The 24,042-nt window shown below is 44.8% G+C and overlaps 2 protein-coding genes across 4 annotated transcripts; one reads left to right on the top strand and one right to left on the bottom strand.

Annotated features, from left to right (window-relative positions):
• Positions 1-8,498: 8,498 nt before the first annotated feature.
• Positions 8,499-15,788, bottom strand: THAP1 (THAP domain containing 1). 3 transcript variants are annotated; one of them, XM_065860669.2, is made up of 4 exons: positions 14,646-14,832; positions 13,995-14,190; positions 13,343-13,438; positions 8,499-10,577 (listed from the first exon to the last, which is right to left on the bottom strand). In XM_065860669.2, the coding sequence occupies exons 1-4, from the start codon at positions 14,714-14,716 to the stop codon at positions 10,125-10,127; spliced, it is 816 nt and encodes a 271-aa protein (XP_065716741.1). In that variant the 5' UTR covers positions 14,717-14,832; the 3' UTR covers positions 8,499-10,124. The 3 variants fall into 3 exon arrangements, with proteins under 3 accessions (XP_065716741.1, XP_065716742.1, XP_071657872.1); XM_065860670.2 differs by lacking the exon at positions 13,343-13,438 and having other exon boundaries at positions 14,646-14,831; XM_071801771.1 differs by lacking the exons at positions 13,343-13,438; positions 13,995-14,190 and having other exon boundaries at positions 14,646-15,788.
• Positions 15,789-17,627: 1,839 nt separating this feature from the next.
• Positions 17,628-20,194, top strand: LOC136115116 (transcription factor Jun-like). The gene has a single exon (XM_065861026.2). It carries the CDS (start codon positions 17,891-17,893, stop codon positions 19,157-19,159), a length of 1,269 nt encoding a protein of 422 aa, XP_065717098.1. The 5' UTR covers positions 17,628-17,890; the 3' UTR covers positions 19,160-20,194.
• Positions 20,195-24,042: the final 3,848 nt, after the last annotated feature.

The raw sequence follows: 24,042 nt of genomic DNA, 5'->3' as shown, positions 1-24,042 counted from the left end.
TTTAAATCCTCTACAGGTACTGAAGATGACAATTTGGCTAGGAATGCTATCAGACACCTTATTCACTCAGGTAAATAACCATTTATCATTGCAGTTGGATTTTACCTTACCATGATCTCATAGCAGCACGGCAGATGGTCACACTGCCATGGAGCCCATCTCCCATTGTGACATGAGCAAACACTTTGCAGCTGACACCATATATGGCTTCGTGACTTTGTTGCCAAAGAATGATGCTGCTTAGTCTTGTCTGAGACAATGACACAGCCCCATGAGAAAAACCCATAGTGGACTTTCCAACAATAAAAAAATACCATTTTCAGTAATACAAACAAGAAATTCCACCCTCATGGGACTCAGCAAGGCCTTGCTAAAAGTGTTCAGAGATAGGCTTTCAGCATTTCAGCACAATCTGCTGGTTGTTGTGGGGAAAAAGTCATGCCAGAGGTGAGGACATTGCTCAGAAAGCTCTCGCTTTCCCTGAGAACTGCTGAGCTCACTTTTTTATATCTCCTATATATTGTCTTACACATAGGAATAAAGAGACAAGTAGAATGAAAGTAAAAACTCAGCTTGAAAGCAGGGAGAGTAAAACCCAATGAAATAATAAGCAAGTCTCCTCTTTCCTGGGGCCAAACACATCCCTTAACCCCAAGCAATCTTCAATTTTGAACAGGGTTTTGAATTTTTATCTCTTTGGCACACTTAGTAGTATGAAACAGTAAAAAGTTACAGTTCATAATAAAATGTAACTGCCCTACATTCCAAATACCCCAGTGCTCAATTGCTGACAAGCTCTGTAACTGAGCAGGTCAATGTCTCATTCCTGTGAATAAAAGATCAGAAAAGGCAAATGTGGTAAAAAGTACAAGCATTTATACTTTGAAAGCATTAATAGAAAATATCAAATCAATCTCTGGTAAAAGAGAAGAGCGATGCTGTAGAGGAGCAAGGCAAGGCACACAGAAAAAGTCAGAGAAAATGAGACGACGTTCAAGATTAGTAAAGATTTCTAGTGGAGAGAAAAATCTTACTTCTGCAGTCATATCTCGTCACAGAGATGATGGTTTCAGTAAACAGCATGCTCACCAGACTTTGTGGTGATTGTATTGTGAAAAAACAAGTGAAGCCAATGTCATCTACTGCATGTGCAAGCTTCTATGACTGAAGAAATAAAAGGTGTTGAAGGATGCTCGGTTTTTATTTGGTGTAGGATGGTGTAGGTTTCCAGTCTATCAGGCACATCACTCAAGGTCAGTTGCAAAATCAGAGTCTGAAGTTCTGCTGTTCTTCATTGGATCACTTCATTTCATCAAGTGGGCCGTCAATTAAAGTTAAGTTGCTATTTGGCACCCGCAGCTGGAGAAAATAATTTCTAGGTAACAGCCAAAACATTCTTCTCTTAGATGCCATTCTGTTCTTTATCTCCAAGTATGCAGTTCCCCTTATCTTCTAGCTTGAAGACTTTCTGGCTTTTTTTACTTACTGAAGCAGAAGTTATGCTAAGCAAATTTACTCATGCTAAGTGAATTCTATAGCCAGTTTCTAAACAAGTTCTAGAAGAAGCAGTATACCACATATTTCAACAAGCTAAGGCTGTCTGTTCCCTAACAGCTGGTTTCAGCTGGGATAGAGATTATTTTTTCATAGTAGCTAGTATGGGGCTATGTTTTGGATTTGTGCTGGAAAGTGTTGATAACACACTTTTAGTTATTGCTGAGCAGTGCTTACACAGAGTCAAGGCCTTTTCTTCTTCTCACACCACTCTACTAGTGAGTAGGCTGCGGATTACACAAAAAGTTGGGGGGGACAGAGCTGGGACAGCTAACCCCGACTGACCGAAGGGATATTTCATACCATATGACATCATACACAGTATATAATACTGAGTGAAGAAGAAGGGAAGTGGGGGAATGTTCATAGTGATGGCATTTGTCTTCCCACGTAACTGTTAAATGTGACGGAACCCTGCATTCCTGGAAATGGCTGAACACCTGCCTGCGGAAGTAGTGGGAAGCAGTGAATGAATTCCTTACTTTGCTTTGTTTGTGTGTGTGGCTTTTGCTGTATTTATTAAACTGTCTTTATCTCAAACCATGAGTTTTCTCACTTTTACTCTTCCAATTCTCTCCCCCATGGGGGCTGGGGAGGAAGGGGATGGGAGTGAGTGAGTGGCTGTGTGGTGATTAGTTGCCATTTGGGGTTAAACCATGACATACTGTCAATTACCTGATAGCTATTAAGGTGGTATATCATGGAGTAAAAAAATTAAATCATAACAACCTTAGTAGAGAGGCCAAGAGATAAATGTCAATATCAATGGAAGAATGTTTATCTGCAGAGTAATACTATTAGATTAATTATGTCATCATAAGCTTGCTTGAACATTTGAGTGTAAAAGGTATTGTATATACATATGTTTTTAGTTATATGAAAAGTCAGCATCAGGAAATCCAATTTTGTCAGCTGATGACAGTATTGAAGAAAGATAACTCCACTGATACTACAACTATGGTTTGTGTGTGTGTGTGTATTTTTAATAGTTTACTTCAAAATAACTAAAGTTCCTCAAGCTGAAATAGCCACATGCAGATTTACCTAGGAGGATAGACACATTTCCTATTATGCATGACCATGAGATTTCCATGCTGTAGTACCTGTAGTACAGAACCTCCCCAGTTCCTCGCCATGCTGGACATACAAACGATCTGAGCAATTTCAGTCCCTTGCCAGTCAAAGAAAAGAAAGCTAATAAAAAGATTGTTCCTGTCTGGACTCAAAAAGAGAGAAACGAAGGTAAGAACTGAATGTACATATAGACTACAGAATTTGAGGTTATTTGTAAATAAATTCTTTTTGAGTTCTTGGACACAACAGCACAAATGTTTATTCATCTGGCAGTGACTCCTGGAGTTCGTCAGATAAACTGGCACCACAAAATCACTTGATAAAACATTGTATCAGCTCAGGACACCTATGAGATGAGCCTGAAAGTGTAGTTCAAGCTTCAAATATTAGAAATGGAAAAATTTATCAGTTAGGCCAGCCTCTGCAGCCTGAGCTCATGTGGCATGGGCAAGACCAGAAAACTTCACCTTGGTGTCTCACAGCCAGCCTGGGGACAACCTCTCTCCATTTAGAGTTTCCTTGCATGCAGTTGTCGTTCCTCTGGACCAAACAGCATCACCATCAGTGAACTGATAAATGAGGACTCTGATCCTATCGGGGAGGGGAGGCGAGGTGAGGTCCACAAAAAGATTAAGAACTCTGGACTGAGCTGTGAAAGTGGGTACCTTGAGGCTTCTGTGGTTATCCTAAACCTCAAAGTGCAGGTGAAAGTCTTGGGATTTCTTAAGCCCAGATGAAGATGCCTTCCTCTGAACATAAAAAAGTACCAGTCCTGAAAATTCTATCCTTTCTGAGCCACGGATCCAGACTGTAAAGCAGCTGAGGCAAAAAAATGTTCTCTTCCTGCACAAGACATGCATGAGAACACTCCTGAAAAGAGACAGTGTGTGGATGTGACTGACCCCTGCAATGGAAGAAGGCCCAGAAGAGATGAGCAAGAATGATGAGTTCAGGCAAAAATGTAAGGAATAGCAACATGTTGTCATAAAGAAAACTAAAATTATCTCAACACAAGGGGGACTGGATGGTAACCTTTGTTTTAGGTATACAGTTCTATTGTTCAGTCATCAAATTGCACAAACAGCTTTCCCTGAAATAATTGGTCAAGAGTAATCTTTTCCTGAGATAGCCAGACCAGTGTAAGAGGAGAGTCTGTATGTGACTCAGCCCAACATAAAGTATAAAAAACTGAACAACTCATAAAATCGACTTGGAAAAGAAAAATGGGCTTGAGCTGGGTTTAACCCACATATTCCTTCCCCGCAAATGGGGGGACACAGTGTCACGATGATAAGCATTTAGAGACCAGTAATGGTAATTTCTATGGTATGTTTGTATTGTGATTCCCCTGAATATGGCAATTGTTATACTGTGCTTGTGTTGCAATCTCAGTAAATTGCTGTATCAGCCTGCTAGATCAAAGTCCTAGGTACATCAATGAGAAACTAACTGGTTAGGGAGTACTGGACTCTGTCTGGGGGCTGGTAAATGAGCCCAAGATGAAAGAAGAAACCATTACTGAAGGCAAGACCTCCTTCTTTTTCTGGATGGTCAGATGGTATCAAGTCACTCAACTGAAGATCTCCCCACAGAAAAACACATCTTTCACAGACTCAAATACTGAAGAGTTGGTTCATCTGTAGATGATTAATATAGCCACAGACCCTGAACCTTTAATAGCCACATCCAGTGAAAACTGAAAGGAAAGTACAAGACTGTCTGATTTACAAAAGCCCTCCCTGAGTTTAAAACAAACAAACAAAAAGAACACACACACACACAAAAAAACCCCAGCACGAACTAAACAAAAAAACCACTCCTGACTAACGTCATGGTATTTTCCATGCTCCTCCCTAACTAAAAGACCTTTTAATAGACCACTAGAACCAATTAAGATGCAGAAGACAATCACTTTTTGAGAGGTTCCAGGCTTTACAGTCTATTTTCCCTGTACAATGGGAGGAAGCAGATACAACAGGATCACTAGATCATTTTGCATGACAGGGAATAAAAGGCTTGATACCCAGTGCTAAATGAACTAGCAATAGCAGGACTGTGGAGACATTTAATTGGTGCCATGCTTCCCCATCTTCCCCACTCTCCCCAGCATGCGAGACCCCATTTACTCAGGCAGTGTGTAATGCATGTCTGAATGGCATCCGGTGATGAAGGGGAGCCTGCAACACTACCCAGCAGTGGAGAAGAGAGGCTTTTCCTCAGGAGTCCAAGCTCTTGAGAAACAGAACTTACAATAGATGCTGCACAATAGCACTCTTCTATTCTCTGATCCCTACAGGTCACAGTTCAGGCTGAGCAACTGCAAAGAGGGAGCAGGAGAGATACAGTGCCACTGGTAGCTTAAACACTTTACATAGTGCTTGGGACTGATGTAACTTTCAGGACTTTTGAGAAGTGTCTGACAAAGACCAATTTTCCTTAGTTTTATGCTTCTAGCACACAAGCTGTGCAGTTTGCCTCGGTCAGGTTCTGTTTTGCAGGTGCTGGAAATGCTTGTACTGCATTCAAGGTAAATAAGGCCCTCCTCTGTCCTGCTCTTTCTGTGTGTGACTTTATTTTTTGACTTCTCTGTGTAAAGACCATAATTAAATAGCATTCACACTGTGGAGTCAGTGTGTATATTTATGCACACTTGTAGGCACAATGTTGGGAGTATGAGGGTACATTCAGTCATATTTGGGACTCGTGTAGTGAGAATGCTACAGAAGGCATATTGAGTCGTCCTTCATTTGTGTGTCTTTTGAGTTCTCTGACGCAACATCCAGAGAGAAGGTCATTTGTTTGCAGTAACGAATGACACTATCTTACTATAGTTGGAGACAGGCTCTGCCAAGGCTGATCCTGGCATTGAGAAGGCACAATCAAAACTTTGAGAAGGATGAGAAGATAATCACTTTCTATAAAGGTCATGGAGCTCTAGAGGTAAATTTCTCTCAAGAGTTCTTGACAATTTCCTTCTGAGTAACTGATTTATATGTTTTCTTTGACTTAAGAGTATTTAGGATGACTTTCCTTTGGAAACTGTTTCAAGTTATTCGTAGTGGGTTAAACAACAACTTTTCAACACATTTTTTTTCTGCACACTTTTAAACTCCTTCAGTGTGCATAAGACCGTAAGGCCTTCTGCCCAATTTGCACAATAAAATGCTGCAGTTCCATCAAGAGGTCTCTGTAAGAAGATAATATTTCCATTGAAAGTATTGAACATGCAGAAAGAAAAATCTGTAATAGCAATTACTGTCATCATCATATTTTTGAATTGTGTCCTGTTTTGCTCTGTCATCGATTAATAAAACATTATCGTGGCTAAAGTATGGCAAATAACCTGCTATGCTTAAGCCAGCTAGAGTTACAGACCTGAATTTGCAGTCATGACAGACTGTAAGCATCAATGTGCTTTGGCAGGTTGCGTTCCAGTTGTTAAAATGAGACAACAGCTCAAAACATCCCCTTCCACCCTGCCAAAGCCACCTGATGAAAGTGTAAGCCAACAAGAAACAGATAAGCCTATAGACTAAAACCTAAAACAGATCTCAGGGCAACTAGGAATAACTGCATCATTCCAGAGAAGCATGTAGTAGGAGAAGTCTTTTGAAATGGACTTAGAAACTGTTGTGGCTTTAGTTTTACCAAAGCAACTTCTTTGCTTTCCTACTTTCAAACTGGGATTTGCTTTGCACTTTCTTCAGCTCTGAGAGGACTCCTTCAAAATTCACACAGGTCACCTGTACCCTAAACCCTACATAGAGCTGAAGGAAAATGAAATCTGAGCAAGATGGGAAATCTAATACTTTGCAGAAGTGTAAGGACAAAAAAACTAAACACTACACACAGGTCAGATACCAGAGTGAAAGTGAAACTGGGGCAACAGGGGGAAGTAAGCCAACACTTCTCTTATTAGAATTGGCTCTATTTTCTGCCTGTTGAAGCACCAGCCCATTTCAAAACAAATCTCTCTGTCCCGATTTTAAGGATGGAACATTTTTGCCAGTTTCGCTACTTTGTAATTTTTTTTTAATTGTTTGCTTTATAAAATAGGGTCAGTGAAGTGCAGTTACTTGCATTTAAACAAATGTCTGCTACTTCATGCACAATTAGACAAACATATGCCATCCAACATTGCCACTTCTGCATTCTTAATTCCCAACCAGTTTTTTCAGAGATACTTACGAAATCGCTGCTATGTCCAGGTACCAGTTGTAGCCACTACAAACACGAAGTGATGCAGCTCTATTTCACACCTGCTTGTGTGAATGTAACAAATCCCACTTTACAAAAAGAAGGAATTTTAACAAATGCTTGGGGAACTTGTTTGGCTTATTAATTTTACATGAAAATCTAGGACTCCTTTTCTAGCCAGGCCAGTAGCAAGACAGCCTTTATCTTCTCTTTCTGTATTGCTTTCAACCAGAGATTGCAGATTAGTGTAGGGCAGAGCACAGTGCAGGGAAAGTCAGCTGCTGAAAGACAGCCAGTTGTTTCATGCCAGCCTTTTTTCCCCACTTCAGAGCTCTGCAGCATTGACAGGCTTCATGGGCCTACAAGAGACCACACCTAGCCCTAACAGAACTCCATCAGGAGTTAGCGAGGGATTTTTTAAAGAAAAAAAAAATTTAAAAGAGTTGCTGCAGGAGAAATTCAAGCCCATTGCCAGAATGGACTGCATCTCTTAGAAAAAAACGTTTAATGATAGGAAAGAAAGCATCAGCAATTGGTCAGCAGTCCCCTTTTCCACCTGGTATTACAGAAACCCTCAAGACAAGCAATAATCCCCCCATCAACGGAAAGAATAGTTACTTGAGTCAGTCATTAAACCAACTTCACCAACATGAGAAGCTTAAACACACAAGAACTCTACACACCAGCCATCTTTCAGCATGCCCTAAAGATACCTGACTGACTCACTTTTGCTGGGATGCTTTTCTGGATGTTTATGAAGCTAATATACCCACAGGAAGGGCCTGACAAGCACAGCAGCCAGAGTATAAGGTTGGGGGAGATGGGAATCATTGGCCAGGGTGGAAGGAAACAGTGCTGAACCTTAAGAGTATAGAGCTACCTTAATGTTTTCAGAAGTAGTTGATGTAATGCAACACTTCATTGCAGCCAGAGGAGAGGACTCCCCACGGAGGTAGTCACAGCCCCGAGTCTGTCAATATTCAAGAAGAGACTACACAACACCCTCGGACACATGGTGCACTGTGGGGTTGTCATATGCAGGGACAGGAACTGGACTCAATGGTCCTTGTGGGTCCCTTCCAACTCAGGACATGCTATGATTCTATGACTTAGCTGTCCCAGCTCCTGGCCCTGCCTGTTTTTCATATCAGATCTGACACTTGTTGGTCTTCCTCTGCCTCTCTGCTATGACCCAAACCTGCTGTGTTAGTGAGCTGAATTGCCTCAAAAAATTATGCAACCAGCACCAGAACTGCTGCAGGTAAGGGTGGTAATGGCAGTACACAGCCAAACAGTGGGGCAAAGATGGGGATGCAGGAGCACCGCAGCCACAGGGGCATGCTATCGCAGAAACCCATCATGTATCTGAAGGCACACTTTAAATACCTGGAGAGTAAGAAGAGAGGGTGTTTTCCAGAGAAAACAGAAACAATCTGCTATCTGGCCACACATGCCAGCAGCATAGGAACTGTTGTTTAAATGTCTTTTCCTTGTCACTTTTTGAATTTGAGCTTCTGCAAATTTATTTTAAGTGCAAAGTGTAACAGCAGCAAGACTCAGGAACACTGCCAGAAAAATCCAGCATCTGAATCAGATAACTACTTTAGAAAAAGATACAAAATGTCAAGCTAGTTTCGGCAAAGTCCTGTGAAAAGAGAGAGCAGTTAAAAATCTAACACACCATTTGCTTTTTATTTTTAGCCAGGTATAATTAATGTACACAAAAGGATGCATCAACATTTTTGTTCACCTTAAGTATATGAGATGGTAGAGAAAGTAGATTCATGGCATGAGTGAGGTCAGAAGTACCAAGACAGGTTCGAAACGCTTCAAAATGTCATGCTAACAGGATATTAAGAGAAGCTTTTAAAGCCATCACCAACAGGGGTGGATTAGTATCAGAACTAGAATCCACACTACACACAAGTTTGACATGTACTGAGAAAGGTAATTTTCCTCATGTCTAATATATCCAGAAATTTCAGAAATTTCAGTTGTGAAGGCTACAGAAGCATTTGCATGATGCTATTTTATCTGACTTTGAATTATTTGACAGTAAGTGCAAAATGATGCACTATTTTGCCATTCTAAATTAATTTTTAGAGAGAGTCTTAGTGAGGCTGAAGAAGAGGCAGTAGCATTTGAGATATTAAATACCAGTCTAGCACCAAACAATTCCCAAAGTTAATTCTGTAACTGCCCTTTGGTGGATTTTTTTAGGGAGCAGGGAAAGGAAAAAAAAAAAAAAAAAAAAAAAAAAATATCACAGTATATTGCAAATGCTTGACACTCTGGAAAAGTAAAAAAAACTTCTTAATGTCCTGAACCCACACATGGCTGAGATGTGTGCTAAGACCAACAATTTCAAAGATAAGGACAACATTCTACCTATTACAGTGTTTATGAGAACATCACATTCCAACATATTGGAGACTGTTTATTATCAGGGTACTTTTGAAAAGCAGCCACCCTAAACAGTACACTGCTTTCTTGATTCTACCAACAGTCCAATAACATATATGTTCAGTGCAGCACTAGCACTTCAGGAGAATTTTTAATTGCCCTCAAAACTAAAGCTCTCAACAGCTATGCTGATGAATTCTCCTCCTCTTGCTCACAACACACATGTGGTAACAGGTTACTCCAAAATAAGAGGCTTGTTTACATACTTCACCAAAGGGATACAGGAATTAGACTTTTTTCAGTGCTTTGAAGGCACAGCAAACTGTGGTTGCAAGTTTTCACCAGCTGATATGTTTATCTTATATTTCTCTCTTTCTGCAGCACTTCAGGTGTACTCAGCTGGCCTAATTCTGCTCCTTCTGAAGTCAGTGAAAACTACTTCCTAGGGATCACCAAAAGCAATATTAAATGCCTTGACAAATCTTCACACTAAGTCTACAACAACCTCATCTTCACTCTCAGCCAGATTCAGTTCGCCATCCCCTGTAAGCATAAGACAGCCTTTGCAAAACAACAACAAAAACAAAACCTGAAAACAAAACAAACAAAAACTCCAAACAAACATATTTAAAATGTATTCAACCTCCCATTCTTTCCTTCTGTAAAGCAATTTGGATTTTGTAAACTAAATGCATATTCTGAGATGCTTGCATTTTCAATATAGTAGAAGTGTATCAAACTGAAATTACAATGAAGAAAATATGTGATCTCATTTGTATGAGTGCAAATTTACTCGTTTAAAATTCTGGAGAGTCTTACACACAGAACTAGAGAGCATTTAGGTTTTTAAACTAAACTCCTTGGCCTAGCAAAGTGAAAATGAACGTTCATAACTTCTAGGCAGGTACTTCTACAACTTCAAAATAGTCATTGGGCAGAACCACATAGCCTTTTCCTGCCAATATGTCTTTTTCTTTCTGAAACTGAACGATCTCCCTCAGTTTTTCAATTTGTCTTTCCTGACGTCGGCATCGCTGCTGTGCTGTCTTGAGCTTCTTCCTTAGTTTTTCAACTTGTTCTTCCAGCTGTTGAATTCTTTTTCGCTGATGAACTGTATCCTCTACAGTATAGTTGTGATCACAAAATACAGCAAGATTGCTAGGGGTCTGGAGAGGAGGCATCAATAATCCAATACTTGGATCTACAAATCTGGTATCTATTTGAGACAAATGAAAAGAAGGAGTTGATGGAGATGGTGGTAGTACTGGAGCTGGTGGTGGTGGTGGCGGCGGCGGCGGTGGAGGAGGAGGTGGTAGTGGATCTTCTGGCTGTTCTGCAAATTCCTCAGACTAGAAACAAGAAAAAAGTAATTTTTAACATTGTTTACAACACAATCCCCTTACTACAGCCCCAGAATAACATAAACAACCAGCACTGAAACTGATAATATAAATCTCAAAACTTAGTTTTTCAAAATTGACAATTCTGGGCCTGTTTTGTCTGGCTTCTCAGCTGGAGATATTTTTAAGTACCTTCATTTTCAGGGCTTTGATGTCTCAAATAAATAAAAAAACTGAAGAATGTAGAAATTACTCTCATTTGAAGACTTTAGTCCAATACATATCCATGATTAGCTATGAAGTAAGTCCACAGGCTGCAGTTCCATAAAACGGAGTTCAGCTGACTAATAAGTCATCACTGCCTACCCATTCCCCTTTGCCCATCCTTCTTTCTGCTGCATCTTACCTTACATACTTAAAACATATCAGCTAACTTAATCAAAAACACAGCAGAAGAGGATAATCTTCTGCTAAGGTAGAATAAGGGTCACCTGCTGAGGGTTTCTGACAAACTGGCAGAGCAGAGAAGCAGAGACAGCAAGGCCCACCTCTCAACAACTGCAAGGGACTGTGTCACTGGTTTGGAGCTGCAACATAAGGGTTTGGTTTCAAAAGACATGATAAGCCAAAATAAACAGCTCTTCTGCAGCAAAGCAGTCCTCCCAGTTCTGATATTTACTCTTTGCTCAAACATGGTAAGATGCTAAGATGACAGAAAGCTCTTCATTCTCCCTCCATCAATGCAGAAATCTTCTGCCCTTTATCAAAAGTCAAAGCAATGCAAGACAAGGTATGACCTACACCTGTGCTGCTGTGTGGAAGGAGTGGGAAATAGGACTGCATGGCTGGCAGATGGGATGGAGAAGGGAGAAGTATGACTCTCCCTTCTGGCAGCCGCAGAGTATCAGCTGGCTCAACTCCACACAAAACTGCAGTCTTTATCATACTGTTCTCAATAGGTTCACTTGCACAGTTCAGGACATCACAGATCCCTCACCACTTGAGTATGGGCCAGGGCAGCAAATCAGATTATTTGCACCCCAAACAAATGCAGTATAATTCAGAAATGCTTCTGTCCACATGATGATTTAAAAAGCACCGTTTAAACAAAAGAACATGCACATTGCCTGTCAAAAAGAATGCCTATGACATTCTCAGTGAAAGGGGCACTGAATCAATTTTCTAACTACTCACCTTTTGCCAGTACAGCTTGTTTCAAAAAGATGAACCAAATGATATGTGCATACTGGTTTGAAATTGGGTGCATCTTTTTTAAATACCCTGTATTATTACCACACATAAAATCATGAGGAGAGGGACAATGTTGACTATAAAAGCAGCTGACAATCCTCATCATCTATATATCAAGCCCATCAGATCTGTCATTAACTTCCTTGACTTCACATGCAAAAAAGCTAATACTTGATACTGGGGAGTCTAAATATCCCTCTTGTAGAAACTACACTTGGCAGATAGCAACTGAGAAGGCAGTTTTGTAACTACTGTTGAAGGGAAGGTTCATATGCACTCAAATATTACTGAATACTTTAAAGTATATAACCAGCCAACTACCACTCTTTTTTCTCAATTATAAGAAATTGCTTCTAACAGTGTGCCTATCTAATTCACACATAAATATTCTAAGCAGTTTGATGCTATCAGCTGCCACTTTCAAACTTTACTGCTAGAAAAACTACAAGTCAAAGATATAATGGGCAAAGAGAAATTCACGCTTGTCAGAAGCATGAGCAAAAAAAGGAACATTGCTGGACAGCTAAATTCACACAGAAATTTCTATTTGCAGCTTATCCAGCACATGACATCTCTGGTATCACTGACACATTTTAAGTGAATTCAGACTACTTATTACAGCCAATAAATGGTTCTCCTAAGACACAGGAAAAACAAAGTATTTCAAATTATATAATCCAAAAGAGAAAAAGCTGTATTTCAAAATCAGTGTGGATACAATTCCAAAAGAATCTACTATTCCTTGTTATTATGCTATTTCTTGAAGACATGTGGCAGTTCATTTAGAAGTGCGGTGAGACAAACATGAATAGCATTAAATCCTTCTCCACAATTAAAAGGCACTCTTTTGTGTTTTTGCAGATCCAGGCATGATAATGAAACAGGGAATGTGGCTCATCACTAATGTTGCTGCACCAATCACACTTTTGCAGATAACCCTACACACCCACTCAACTTTTAAGACTGAAAAAATTTTGCAACCATTTTACACATGACAAAAAAAAAGGTGCATTGTACAGAGAGCAAGGAAGCATAATCAAACAAAAAACTTAACACAGCCATATTTACCTGGAAATTATCTGTCTTTCCTTATATACCTTCTACTTATATTCTCTTCTCTATCATTAGCCACTTTTCATTTTTCAAATACATTTCCTTTTTGTCTCTGCACCAAATCCAATATTGTATATATAAAATAAACAATCCAAAGTCTCAGTTTTCCTCTGTGTGCTTCATCCCATTACAGTCTTTCACCCCACAGCCTTATCATATCCATTCTCTCCTTTGCCACTTCCTGTAGAGCAAAGTGGCAAGATGTAACATTTTATATCCTTTATAAGAGTTAAGAATCAATCGTTTCCATTCTTGTATTGCAGTTATTACATTAAGAAGAATGAACTCGTAACTGACTTGCATCTCACAGTAAGCTGCTTTAGCAGCACAGTGAAGGGAACAATATATCTCACAAGAAACTACCATCAGAAGTTCAGAGGCAGAAGTTAAGGACCAGTCTGGCAACTTACAGGGTAACTGTTAAGGCAAAAGAGAGGTAGTTTCAGCACAGATTGGTAGCAGGTGCAGTTACTTTTCTGCCCCTCTGTTTGCATCTCACTTTCACCCTGCAAAGCCAGAGGAACAGAGACGTTTAGAGAGGATAGTTAAGTTTCAGAACTAAGGTCCATCATCTCTACAACATTAGCAGTAGTCACCAGTCAGCATAGGAGAGTACAGTGCAATTTTCAAGTATTATTGAAGGCTCTGTAAGACTCCAAATATGCCACAAATACAGTTCAACAACTTAACAACAGGCCCATACTTTCATACTTTGCTGCTGTTCCATTTAATTCAGCACAGGGCTCTAAACTCAAGTTATGCTGTTCAGGTTTCTGTGCATGCACACAAGAGCAGACCAGAGCCACTGTGCTGCCGTACAATGCTCTGTGTGCTCCAAAGCTTTGAACAGCCTACATTTCTGCTCTGGTCAAAGCAAATGAGAACAGCTGTTGGACATGTTTCAAGCACCACAACCCTCCACATCTCCAGCTGCACCAGCCCAGCAGCTGCTCCACAACCTCCATCTCCTCCACGCTGCTCTGCTATTTTAAGCCCTGATAGGCTAATATGAGCAACTGACATGCATTCCACTATCTTAAACTACAAGTGCTTCGGGTTTACCTTTTCACTGGGCTCAGTATAACAAAATATTGTGGGTACAGCATTTTCTTTCAGAAGCTTGTTGTTGCATTCCCTCTTAAAGCAATCAGGAGTAAAGTGTTCCGAACAAATGCTGCTATACTTAGTTGGCTTGAAGTTTTTTCTTTTAACAGCAGCTTCCCATTTCTTGCAAAGATCAGGTCTTGTAAGAGGAAACCTGTAAATAAGAAGTACTTTCAGCTTTTCTGGAAAGCTTTTTAACGTGATGTCGGGTTACAGGTAAGCACTGCTCTGACTGACTGCACGATCGCTTGTTTTTTCCTCCCACGGGCTCATCCGAGACAAACTCCTATCAACACGGACTGGGCGCGAGGACTCGGCCCTTCGGACACCCGGGAGGGGTCGTCCCCCCCCTGAAAAAAAGCAGCAAAAAGCGTACAGGCCCTCGGCTTTCCCTAGAGAGACCTCCGGGGACACGGAAGGCGACGCACTCGAGGTCCGCTGGGGCTGAGCTCTCGGCAGCCGCGGACAATCGCTCCGCGCCGCCTTACACGCCACACGCCCAACCCTCCACACCTCCCCCCAACCCTGTGCGCGCCGAGCGCCAGCGCCCTGGCCCCGCCTCTTCCACGGACCGGCCCGGCCCGGCCCCGCCCCGCCGCCCGCGCTTACTTGTGGAAGGAGATGGGCTTCTCTTTGTCGTATCGGTTCCGGCAGCGGTAGGCGGAACAGGACTGCACCATCCTGGCTCCCCGCCGCGGCCCAGCGTCGGGGAAACGAGCTAGCGGACGCCGTTAATTTAGCGCCGGGCGCCCATCGCCTCCTTCCCCTCCCCCCCCAACCCGCGGCCCTCCGAGAGGGAGAGGAACGGGACGCGGCCTCTCCCAACTCCAAGATGGCGGCGCCAGCTTCAGCGCAAGTCTCGCGGTAGTTGCGTGCACTGCGCTCGCCCATTGGCGGGTCTGCGCTCGGGGGCGGAGCCTCCCCTGCGAGCCCTCCAATCGGCCCGCCGCCTGCGAGCGCGAGAGATGTTCCGCCCGCTCCGCCCCCTTGCCAGCGGCAGTGCCCCGCTCGCCCTCTGTTGCATCTGGGCAGCGGGGGGTGTGGCGTCCAGACATCGCCTCTCCCCGTCCTGCGACGGACCCCCACCACGTCCGCTGAGGCGCCCCCGCGGGGCTGAGGCGAGGGACGGACGGCCTGGTCTGCGGAGACCCGCAAGCGGCGACGGAGGGGGCCAGGGCCCATTCCGCGCCAGGGCCTGAAGGGGGTGGTGGGAGTAGTGCCCGGGCTGCCGCGAGCTCTTCCGCCCGGCCATGCCCGAGGCCCTGGCGGGGATGCTGACCCCACCCGGCAGGCGGGCGTGGAGAGCACGGTTGTCACACGCGCGGAAATTTTCTTTCTGAAACCCAGAAGCGTTTCCAGGTTCTTCAGCAGAAAAAGAGAGCCTTGGGAAGGAGAGAAAAGCAGGAAAAAGCACACCTTGTCATGACATACAGGTGCATTAGGGACATGTAAAACAACTCTGTTTCACTGACTGAAACTTGGCTTGCAGGTATATCAGCAAATATTAGACAACAATCTAAATAAATAAGTTGTAGGCTTGGTGGGCTGTAGGCTCGCTTTCCGATGCTGCATTAGATCAGCAAGTAAAACCATCCTATATAACTGACCAAGAGGTCTTGTCAGAGGACTGACAAAGGGACCTACCTCTAGTGTCACCTCTGTCATGTATGACATCATAGCTAGAATTTCTCCGGCAATGACCTCAGAGCCAAGAGAACCTCCCCAGGTTTTTCTCTGTCCCCACCCAGGACCTCATTTTTTTTCTCAGACTACTTTCCCTCTCTGCACTTGCTTCATAAAGGAAAGAAGAGAAGCTGTACTGACTTAAGCTTGGAGACCATGGCTTCTCTGCCTAACAGCTGTCTTGCCTGGCTGCAGAGAAGGTGCCAGTTGCTGTCATTTGCTTGTCCAGGAATACAACAGGAAAAGTCTGTACAGCATGCAGCTGCAGCAGTACTTCCACAAAGCCACTCAAATCAGCTGTTTTCCGTACTTGGTGTTAGTTGAGTACTGCTAGCTTTGTCCTTCTGCTGCTACAGCAGCCAAGAAACAAGGAATAAGCTCTTTCTAGCACCACCTTTCTCACCAAGACAGACTTGCTTACTTCTACCCTGTCCACACAAATGCTTCTCTTCCTGGCTTTGGCTAGATGGCTTTCTTCACGCTGGAGTCCTGCTGCTGCCAGTTTTCTGGGCAGCAATTCTGCCACCAACTCAGGGAGTGGCAAAGCGGGGCTGCCTCACAGGAACTGGGGGTGGCTGAAGCCAAAGTGTTGGCCCTCACCAGCCTGGGCAGTGTCCTGCAGTGCCTGAGCAGGGTGGGCAGAACAGGCACTAGTTATTGACCCACTGACACACCCAGACAGGGCGAGGTGATGAACCAGGTATGAGATCCACTCAGGTAGTCCAGGCAGGAGCAGCAGGAGATGGTACCAGGAACAGGATGGGAAATGCAGGTCCAGGGCTCACCCAAGAGATGGGACTGGAGAGAAGAACACCTGCAACATAGATAGGCAGGGATAGGCCCAGAGCTGAGCTGAAATGGAACCCCTGTCCCATGGACCAGGTATATAGTTGGGGGCCCCAAGGTAGGCGAGTCAGCATCATCAAGGCCTTAGTTGGTATACTTAGACTCTTTTTTTCCTGTGGATCTCAAGTGGCATGTCTGGGGCAAAGCCCTTCCTGACTTGACACCAGCATCTTTGCTTCCTTCTCCATTCCCAGTCTTGGATCAAACCTGCATACAGTGGAGCCACAGCATGCTGACACACACAGTGAGGCTACTGCGCAGCTCAGCAGTGTTGCTACGCCCTGGGAGAAGAGGCACTTTTGATGTGCAGGGAGGAAAAGTCTAGGGAGAAAGCACAAGCAGATTGCAGAAGGGTGATGCCTAACTGAAGGGATGCTGGTGGATCCCACTGTGGGTGGGTGAACTGGTGAATGCGTAGATGAGGCACTGAGGCTCTCAGTCAGCAAGTCAACTTAAAAAACAGCTTTCAGCAGCTCTGTGAGTATCACATTAGTATCCTCAGCAGAACAGATTTTTAAAAGACTTGGTGGAAAGCAACTTCCTCATCCTCCAAGAATTTCAGAGACTTGAAGAGAGACAGGGGGGATTGTCTGAAGATAACAAGTAAATACCACCCAAAAAACAGAAAACAGTACTTTCACGTTTCAATAACATTGAAAAGACATCTAGGCTGTTTCAGACCCTTTCTCTAAACCTTTTTTTTTTTTTTCTCCAGAAGAAGAACTATGTCAGATCCATCTCTTTCTTGCAAATGGCTTTTGCTTTGACAATTCAGCTTGTTTTCTTGTGGCCGAGCATTTCCCCAAGCAGACTTTCCAGCCCATGTTCTCAGGAAGCATTGACGGTCGACACCTGCACTACCCTGTGCCCAGCCATCACAACCCAGCGCACGAGCACCTGCCCACAGCAGCCGCCACGCGTGAGCTTTGCTTGCTTTCCTCCCGCAGAACGTGCACCGTGGCTGGAGCATCCCCGCGTGACGCTCACAGGAAATCCCTCGTCCCCGGCAGAGCCGCCGGCAGCGCCTCCTGTCCCGCACCGCAGCCGCGGCGAGTTTTCGGGGGGAGGCACCGTGGAGACCCCACGGGCACCCCACCGGGGCAACACATTGGCTGCGGCGTCAAACCCTTTCGCGCAAGCACAACGGGCGGGGGACCGACGGCGGCGGGGCGGGCAGTCGACGGGCCCGGGGCGGAGCGTGGGGCCGGCGGCGCCGAGAGGCGGCTCAGTTTCCGCTGGCAGCCGAGGGCGGCTGGCCCAGCGGAGCAGGCGCCTAGCGCGGCGCCGCACCGGAGCCGCCGCCGCCGGCCGGCGAGGGCGGCAGCATGAGCGGCGGCCGTAGCGGGCGATCTGCCGTGAAGATGGAGGCACCGTTTTACCCCGAGGAAGGACTGGAGCTGCTGCCCGACTTCGTGCCGCTGCCGGCTTTCGGTACCGCCGGCGGACCCGGAGCCGATGCGTCGGCGGCGGGGCAGAAGCTGCTTCTGGGCGCCGGGAAGAAGCGAGACCTGGCGGCCACCGCCCCCGCGCCGCTCCCAGGACCCTTCGCCCTTCGGCCCCCCGCTGGCGCCCGTGCGGCGGCTCTGCGCTTGCTACCGCCGCCGCCCGCCGCCGCCCCGCCGCCGCCGCCCGCCGGTTCCGCGGAGCCAGCGGGCGGCGGGGAGGCGGCGGCGGCGGCCCGCGGAGGCCCGGAGGTTGCGCTGGGCTCCGCTGCGGAGCTGCCGCTGCTGAAACTACCTCCGGCTGCCGACCTGGAGCAGCTACTGATCCAGGGGGGCGCGGGGCTGGGGTCTGGCAGCCCGGGGCCGGCAGCGCCCGGGGCGGGGAGCGGCGGAGCAGCGGCGGCAGGGCCGTTTCTCTACCGGCAACCGGTGACGCAGGAGCAGGAGGGATTCGCCGACGGTTTCGTTAAGGCCCTGGCCGACCTGCACAAGCAAAACCAGCTCCTGGCGGCGCCGCCGCTCTCCACGCCGGGACCCTGCTGCACTGCCCGCCCAGGGCCGCCGGGAGCCCCCGCCGCTGCCGACCCCCCGGCTGTCTACACCAACTTGAGCGGCTTCAACCCCACGGGGCCACTGAGCCCTTCGGGCAGCGCGTACCCGGCCGCCTCCGCCCCGCCGCCGGGCCTGGCCTTCGGGGCGGCAGGTCTGGGGAGCGGCCGGTTGCCCCCAGCGCGGTCCCTGGAGGAGCCGCAGACGGTGCCCGAGGTGCCACCGACGGCGGCCGGGGAGGGCGGCAGCAGCGCGCCGACGCCACCGTCACTGTCGCCGCTGGACGCGGAGAGCCAGGAACGGCTGAAGGCGGAGCGCAAGCGGCTGCGGAACCGCATCGCAGCCTCCAAGTGCCGCCGGCGGAAGCTGGAGCGCATCGCCCGGCTGGAGGAGAAGGTGAAGGCGCTCAAGGGGCAGAACGCCGAGCTGGCCGCCACCGCCAACCTACTGCGCGCCCAGGTGACGCAGCTGCAGGGCCGCGTCCGTAGCCACCTCTCCTCCGGCTGCCACATCAACGCCGCCGGCCATCCTCCTCCTACCGCCGCTCAGCCGCGGGAGGCTCCCCCCGAGGCGGTCGCAGCACCGGAGACCAGCGCCTGCTGAGGAGGGACGCCCCGTCGCAAGCCTGTGCCGTCCCCGCCCGCCGCCGGGCCAGTGCGGGGGCTCCGTGGGGCCGAGGTGCTCGCCCTCTGTCGTTCTTCTGTTATTATTGTTAATTATAAGTATTTATTTGCGCCCGGAGAAGACGGTTGCAGGACCCGAGTGGTGTTAAGCGTTTCCCGGGGTCTGTGGATGTTGTACTCGGCAGCGAGGGTCTCCGTGGGAGGTTCTGGGGCAGGTGGTTGTTTTAATTTTTTTTCAGTGAAGTACTTGAGGTCTGTAGAGATTTCGGAAATTAAGGAAGTTCCTGTTTACAGAAAGATTCAACTTTATTTTCATGGGGGATATAAAAACTCTGTTTCATAATACACCTTACTGAACTGTATAGCAACGGATAAGCTTTTGAAACTTAAAAAAAAAAAGCCAGAATCATACCCTTTTGAAGAGATGTCCGTGTATATATATATTTAAAACATAATATGGCTATGTATATTTTCATGGTATTGATAAAGAACTTTTTTAAAAATACTGTCTTTCTCTAGAGCTTTAATTTGCCATTGAGATTTAAGACAACTATGTGAGTGCTCTTGCACTTAGATGACTTCAGTTTTAAAATCGAACCCTGGAGGGAAGTGATTTTTATTGTAAATTTTAAGCAGGATGAAATGCATTCCTGACTCAGCCATTTGAAAATACTTTTCTAAACTGTATGCTCCATATTTCTCGTGCCAGTGCAAACTTGGGGCATTAATAGTTATTTATTGAAACTTGGACATTTTGAATGTTGGTTAGATCTTATTTTTCTAGATAACAGTTTAGAAGTGGAACGGTTACTTTGGCAAGTAAAGTGTTACTTTGGCAAGTAAAGTTTTACTTTTTTTTTTTTTTCCTTCACTGTGTACATTCCAGTGGTGTTTGCTCTATATAACTATAGTAACAATTCTGTGTGATACAGAAAAGGGCTCAGGTTTGGGGTGGGCTAGCTATAAAGGTGGTAATTCCATTGTATTATGCTTGAATAAATTGCAGAAATAATAAGGAGAAGTAGATTTATTTTTCAGTAGAAATCTATATATCTTGCTTCTTTGTCTATTTTGTTCTAAAGAAGCTTTCTGTAACGCTCTAGAGACAAAGTCAGTGCTAGAATGTGAAATGTTTTTCTATTAATAGTTGGGAGGAATTTACTTGATTTATGACTTTGTCAAGATTTTACTAGTAGAAGAGAGTGGCAATCCTCTGATTAGACATAATCCTCAATAAGTTTTCCAAAGCTTTAGATCCCTTGCTCAGTACTGCTGCCTACCTTGCTTTTGCTGCACCTGTGTGTTTTGAGCATAGCCGCTAACAGAGCGCTGCCGAGCCCTGTGGCATGGTGCCATGGAAAGGGTCTGTCAGAGTGTGACGGTCACCCCACCAGAAGCCCCTCAGCGTTAGGGCCGCAGGTCGGGCCTGCTGCTGGGGGAGGGCAGGGCTTCTCCTGAGCAGATCCAGCTGCTGAGCAGGGCCTGCTCCCCTCTTTGAAACTGCACTAAAAACTCTGCCTGAACTCAGAGGCAAAACTTACATGGGGATATGTATCTGTGCCAGCTGGTAAAAATGGGGGATTGTGTGAGGAGCCAAGGGGGCATAGAGATCCTTATTTGTACAAGCCATTGCTCAGATCTGTTAAACCCACTCAGGAGCTGTTAGGCATCTCTTACTTCTTCTGAACGCTACGCTTGATGCTTTGAAATTCAAAAACAATGGGATAGACTCACAGGGTTTTCTGCTTTTATTGGGGATGTGTGAGTACTATCTGTTCAGAAAGCTGAGCTGCAGCAGTCAGGTGTGTGAGTTTTTTCTTATAGTGCATAGTCATTCCTGACACATATGTGAAATGACAGGACAATGCATAGTAATTGTATTATTGTAGCTGAGATGCTCTGAGGATATTTCTTTTCTCAATGCATATGCAAATTAGGTAGAAGCCATATTAATTATTGTATAACTGTTTAATCATGTCATCAGAACCTTTACCAGTAGTTGAAACGATTGCCTGTAACAGCACCTTCTGCTGTTAGAAATGCTAATGAACACATAAAAAATATTTTTATCTTGAAACACATTTAGATACTTCTTACAGGCATTCTGAATCAGACAGCATACAATCTGTAGCACTGGCTGTTACGTAATAACTGGGTGAAGAATAACTGGTTTTTACTATGTGACAAGCATCACCTATCTGTGAAGATACTACAAGATTGGAGAAATTAAAAGTCATTGTTTTTTTCCCCTGACACTTAACACATTTTCCCTAGTGAGAGAGGTAATGCTGCCTGGTACATGCGTGGATGTGAGATGCTTAGCTTTACTGTATATGTAGCAAGGTGGGGTTTTTTTAAGAAGTCCTGGAAAAACTCACAAAAGTTACATGTGTGGACACTGCTGTTTCAGTTCTTGTATTTGCAAGTGAGTGTAGGGCTAAGTAAAGGTCTTGTGGTAGGAAACAGGACAGTGATAAATATAGCTGTGCAATACTTGTTCTTTACTTTTCTTGCCATTTCTTGTCAGAATAAAGTAGCAGTGTCCAAGGAGAAGTGGGGGATCCATAAGACACGTGAAATCACTATGATTCCCCTTCCCAGCCAAGGGCAGGGCTATAATGAACTCATCCTTTTTAGCATAGTAGTTTTAAAACTGGAAACCACCACACATTACCTCGTTCTTATTTGAGCTTTCTGCAAGAGCAGTCCTGCATCCAACTTCTCAAAGATCTCATGTGGTAACTTCTTTGATAGCCTGGTTAATGTTCTAGCTGATACCTGTTAGGTGGTACAAGTGCTGACAGGCCAGCTCTGTTACTCTGATGACAGGTTACTAGTGAGGCTGGTGGCTCCAGCTGTCTGCCAGAAGCTACTATTCTGGTAGTAGAGTTGTCCAAAATAAATGTGTTTTCTGTAGAATGAGAGGTTACCTTCATAAATGTGTTATTTTATCTGGTATTTAGTTGAAGACACAGGATCTAACAGAGATGTGACCAAAATCTGAGAATAGTGTGAGGTGGTGGTTTTCTTGGTTTGTTTTTTTTTCACTATTGACTCTGCCAGAGAGGTTGCTGCAGCTGTCACAGAGGTATGAGTGGATAGCCTAAGCACCTAGTTTGAACCAGTATCACAAGACTCAGAGTACTTTACCATCAGGCTTGATTGTTGCTGTCTATAGTATGTATCACCACTCTGCCTTTTATCCATGCTGTGTTCCTAAATCTTTAAATGTGGCCTCTTTATTTTGTCCTGCCTTTTTTATTCAGTTCCTTGCAGGATTTTTCATGTCTATTTCTTTTAGGCTTTGATTTTCTGCCTAAAGCTTTGGTCACTGTGAGATGCTAAAAGATAGATACTGGGTAAAAATTTTCCAGACTGTTTATATGATTTACATATATACATACATTTACATACATAGCTCCTCTTCAGTAACTGCAAGCAAGTTGGCTGTATGTCGCTGTAAAAACAAACAAACCAAAACCAACCAAACCAACACCACCCCCCTCCCCGCACAAAACCAACCAAAAAACCCTAACAAAGTAGTTTATATTCAGTGGAAACTCAGTGCTTTTTAGCTTTTTTTCTTTTTCCTTCAAATCTGTACCATGTTTGTTTTATTTGTGCATACTATTCGCTAGTCCTTACAAAGATTCTCATTGTGTAACTTGATTTGCAGGTTACCCTCATGCCTTTCTGAACTGGTTTTGCGTTCAGATCCAAACCTATGACAAACAGCCCTCTTTGTTTCTTTACCGTAGGTGTAATCTCTGCTCTGGAGATTATGTAGTCCCTTCCTTTGTTTTGGTTGGTGGAAGCTTGTTCCTGTGTACATTTTGCAGCTCGTCAGCAGCGTGAACTGATGTCTTGATCTAGATGTGAAGTGCCTTCTTATTTAGGTGCTACAGCAAAATAGTTTGATTCATAAATGGCTCTAATTTCTTTGAATTGTTATGAGGCCTTTTCTGTCTTGTGGAGCGGGAGGAGGAGTCTTTGTGGTGAGGGAAGTCTTGTTGACTCCTTCCTTTGGCAGAGGGTGGGGCTCCCATCAGATCTGCCCCTGCTTGCTGTGAGTGCAGGGAAAGTGCTTGATTCAAATTACGTCATTACTAGAAAAGCTGATGGGTTTCCTCCCCAGAATAAAATGGGTGGTAAGGTCTCTCAGTATCACAAGGTGTACAGATAGCTCTTAGTGCTTGGTGAGTGGTTCTTACAACTTTCACTGGAACTCCAGGATGAGATCATTTGGCAGGCTTAGAGAGCAATTTGTAAAACACAAGTACTTTGCATATATTGAGAAGTGCAGGTGGTTGGGGGCAATAAGTCCTGATTACAGAGAGGGGTGATTCTGTGGGTGGTGGTGACATTTTTCTCAGGAGCCTGTAATAGTTTTGCAAGAGGTAAAAACCTCTAATGATTTGGACTCTTCGCTGCATGTCATAAATCACTTGAATATCATGTGCTGTTCAGAGTGGCCATACTACAATTCTCTGTCATCTTGGTTCATGTTTATGTCACTATTGAAGGAAGAGTCCTGAGGCATCCTTTTTTGTTTGTTTGTTTGTTTGTTTAAATATCTGATTGACTGTGTCTCACCTTTGACAAAGGCACGATATCCCAAAGTTAAGTCCTGAGGCATTCTGTAGTTTACAGCTGTTAAAGTGGAAATTTTATTTGGCAGCTATATAGCTTGATGATACTTTCAGAATTGTCATATAGTGTTGTTTGGTGGTGTTTGAAGTACAGATAAAAGCTATGTCTGAACTACTAGTTGTGCTGAAAATAGTGAATTGTGTGCCATAACCTGATCCTTGGCTATTTCAGTCTAGTAGCTTCTTAGAGAAAATTTCTCTATATCTGAAATTA

Source organism: Patagioenas fasciata, chromosome Z (assembly GCF_037038585.1).
Source record: "Patagioenas fasciata isolate bPatFas1 chromosome Z, bPatFas1.hap1, whole genome shotgun sequence".
Classification (NCBI taxonomy): domain Eukaryota; kingdom Metazoa; phylum Chordata; class Aves; order Columbiformes; family Columbidae; genus Patagioenas; species Patagioenas fasciata.
Note: the sequence above shows the minus strand (reverse complement) of the source record. Positions and strands in the feature narration are given on the sequence as shown.

Excerpts from the sequence above, each read along its gene's own strand:
- THAP1 (XM_071801771.1), bottom strand. The coding sequence starts at position 15,218 with ATGGGCCCTGGCCCCCTCCGTCGCCGCTTGCGGGTCTCCGCAGACCAG. Across the intron at positions 10,578-14,645 it reads AAGCCCATCTCCTTCCACAA|TCTGAGGAATTTGCAGAACA; the intron begins GTAAGCGCGGGC and ends TCTTGTTTCTAG.
- LOC136115116 (XM_065861026.2), top strand. The coding sequence starts at position 17,891 with ATGAGCGGCGGCCGTAGCGGGCGATCTGCCGTGAAGATGGAGGCACCG.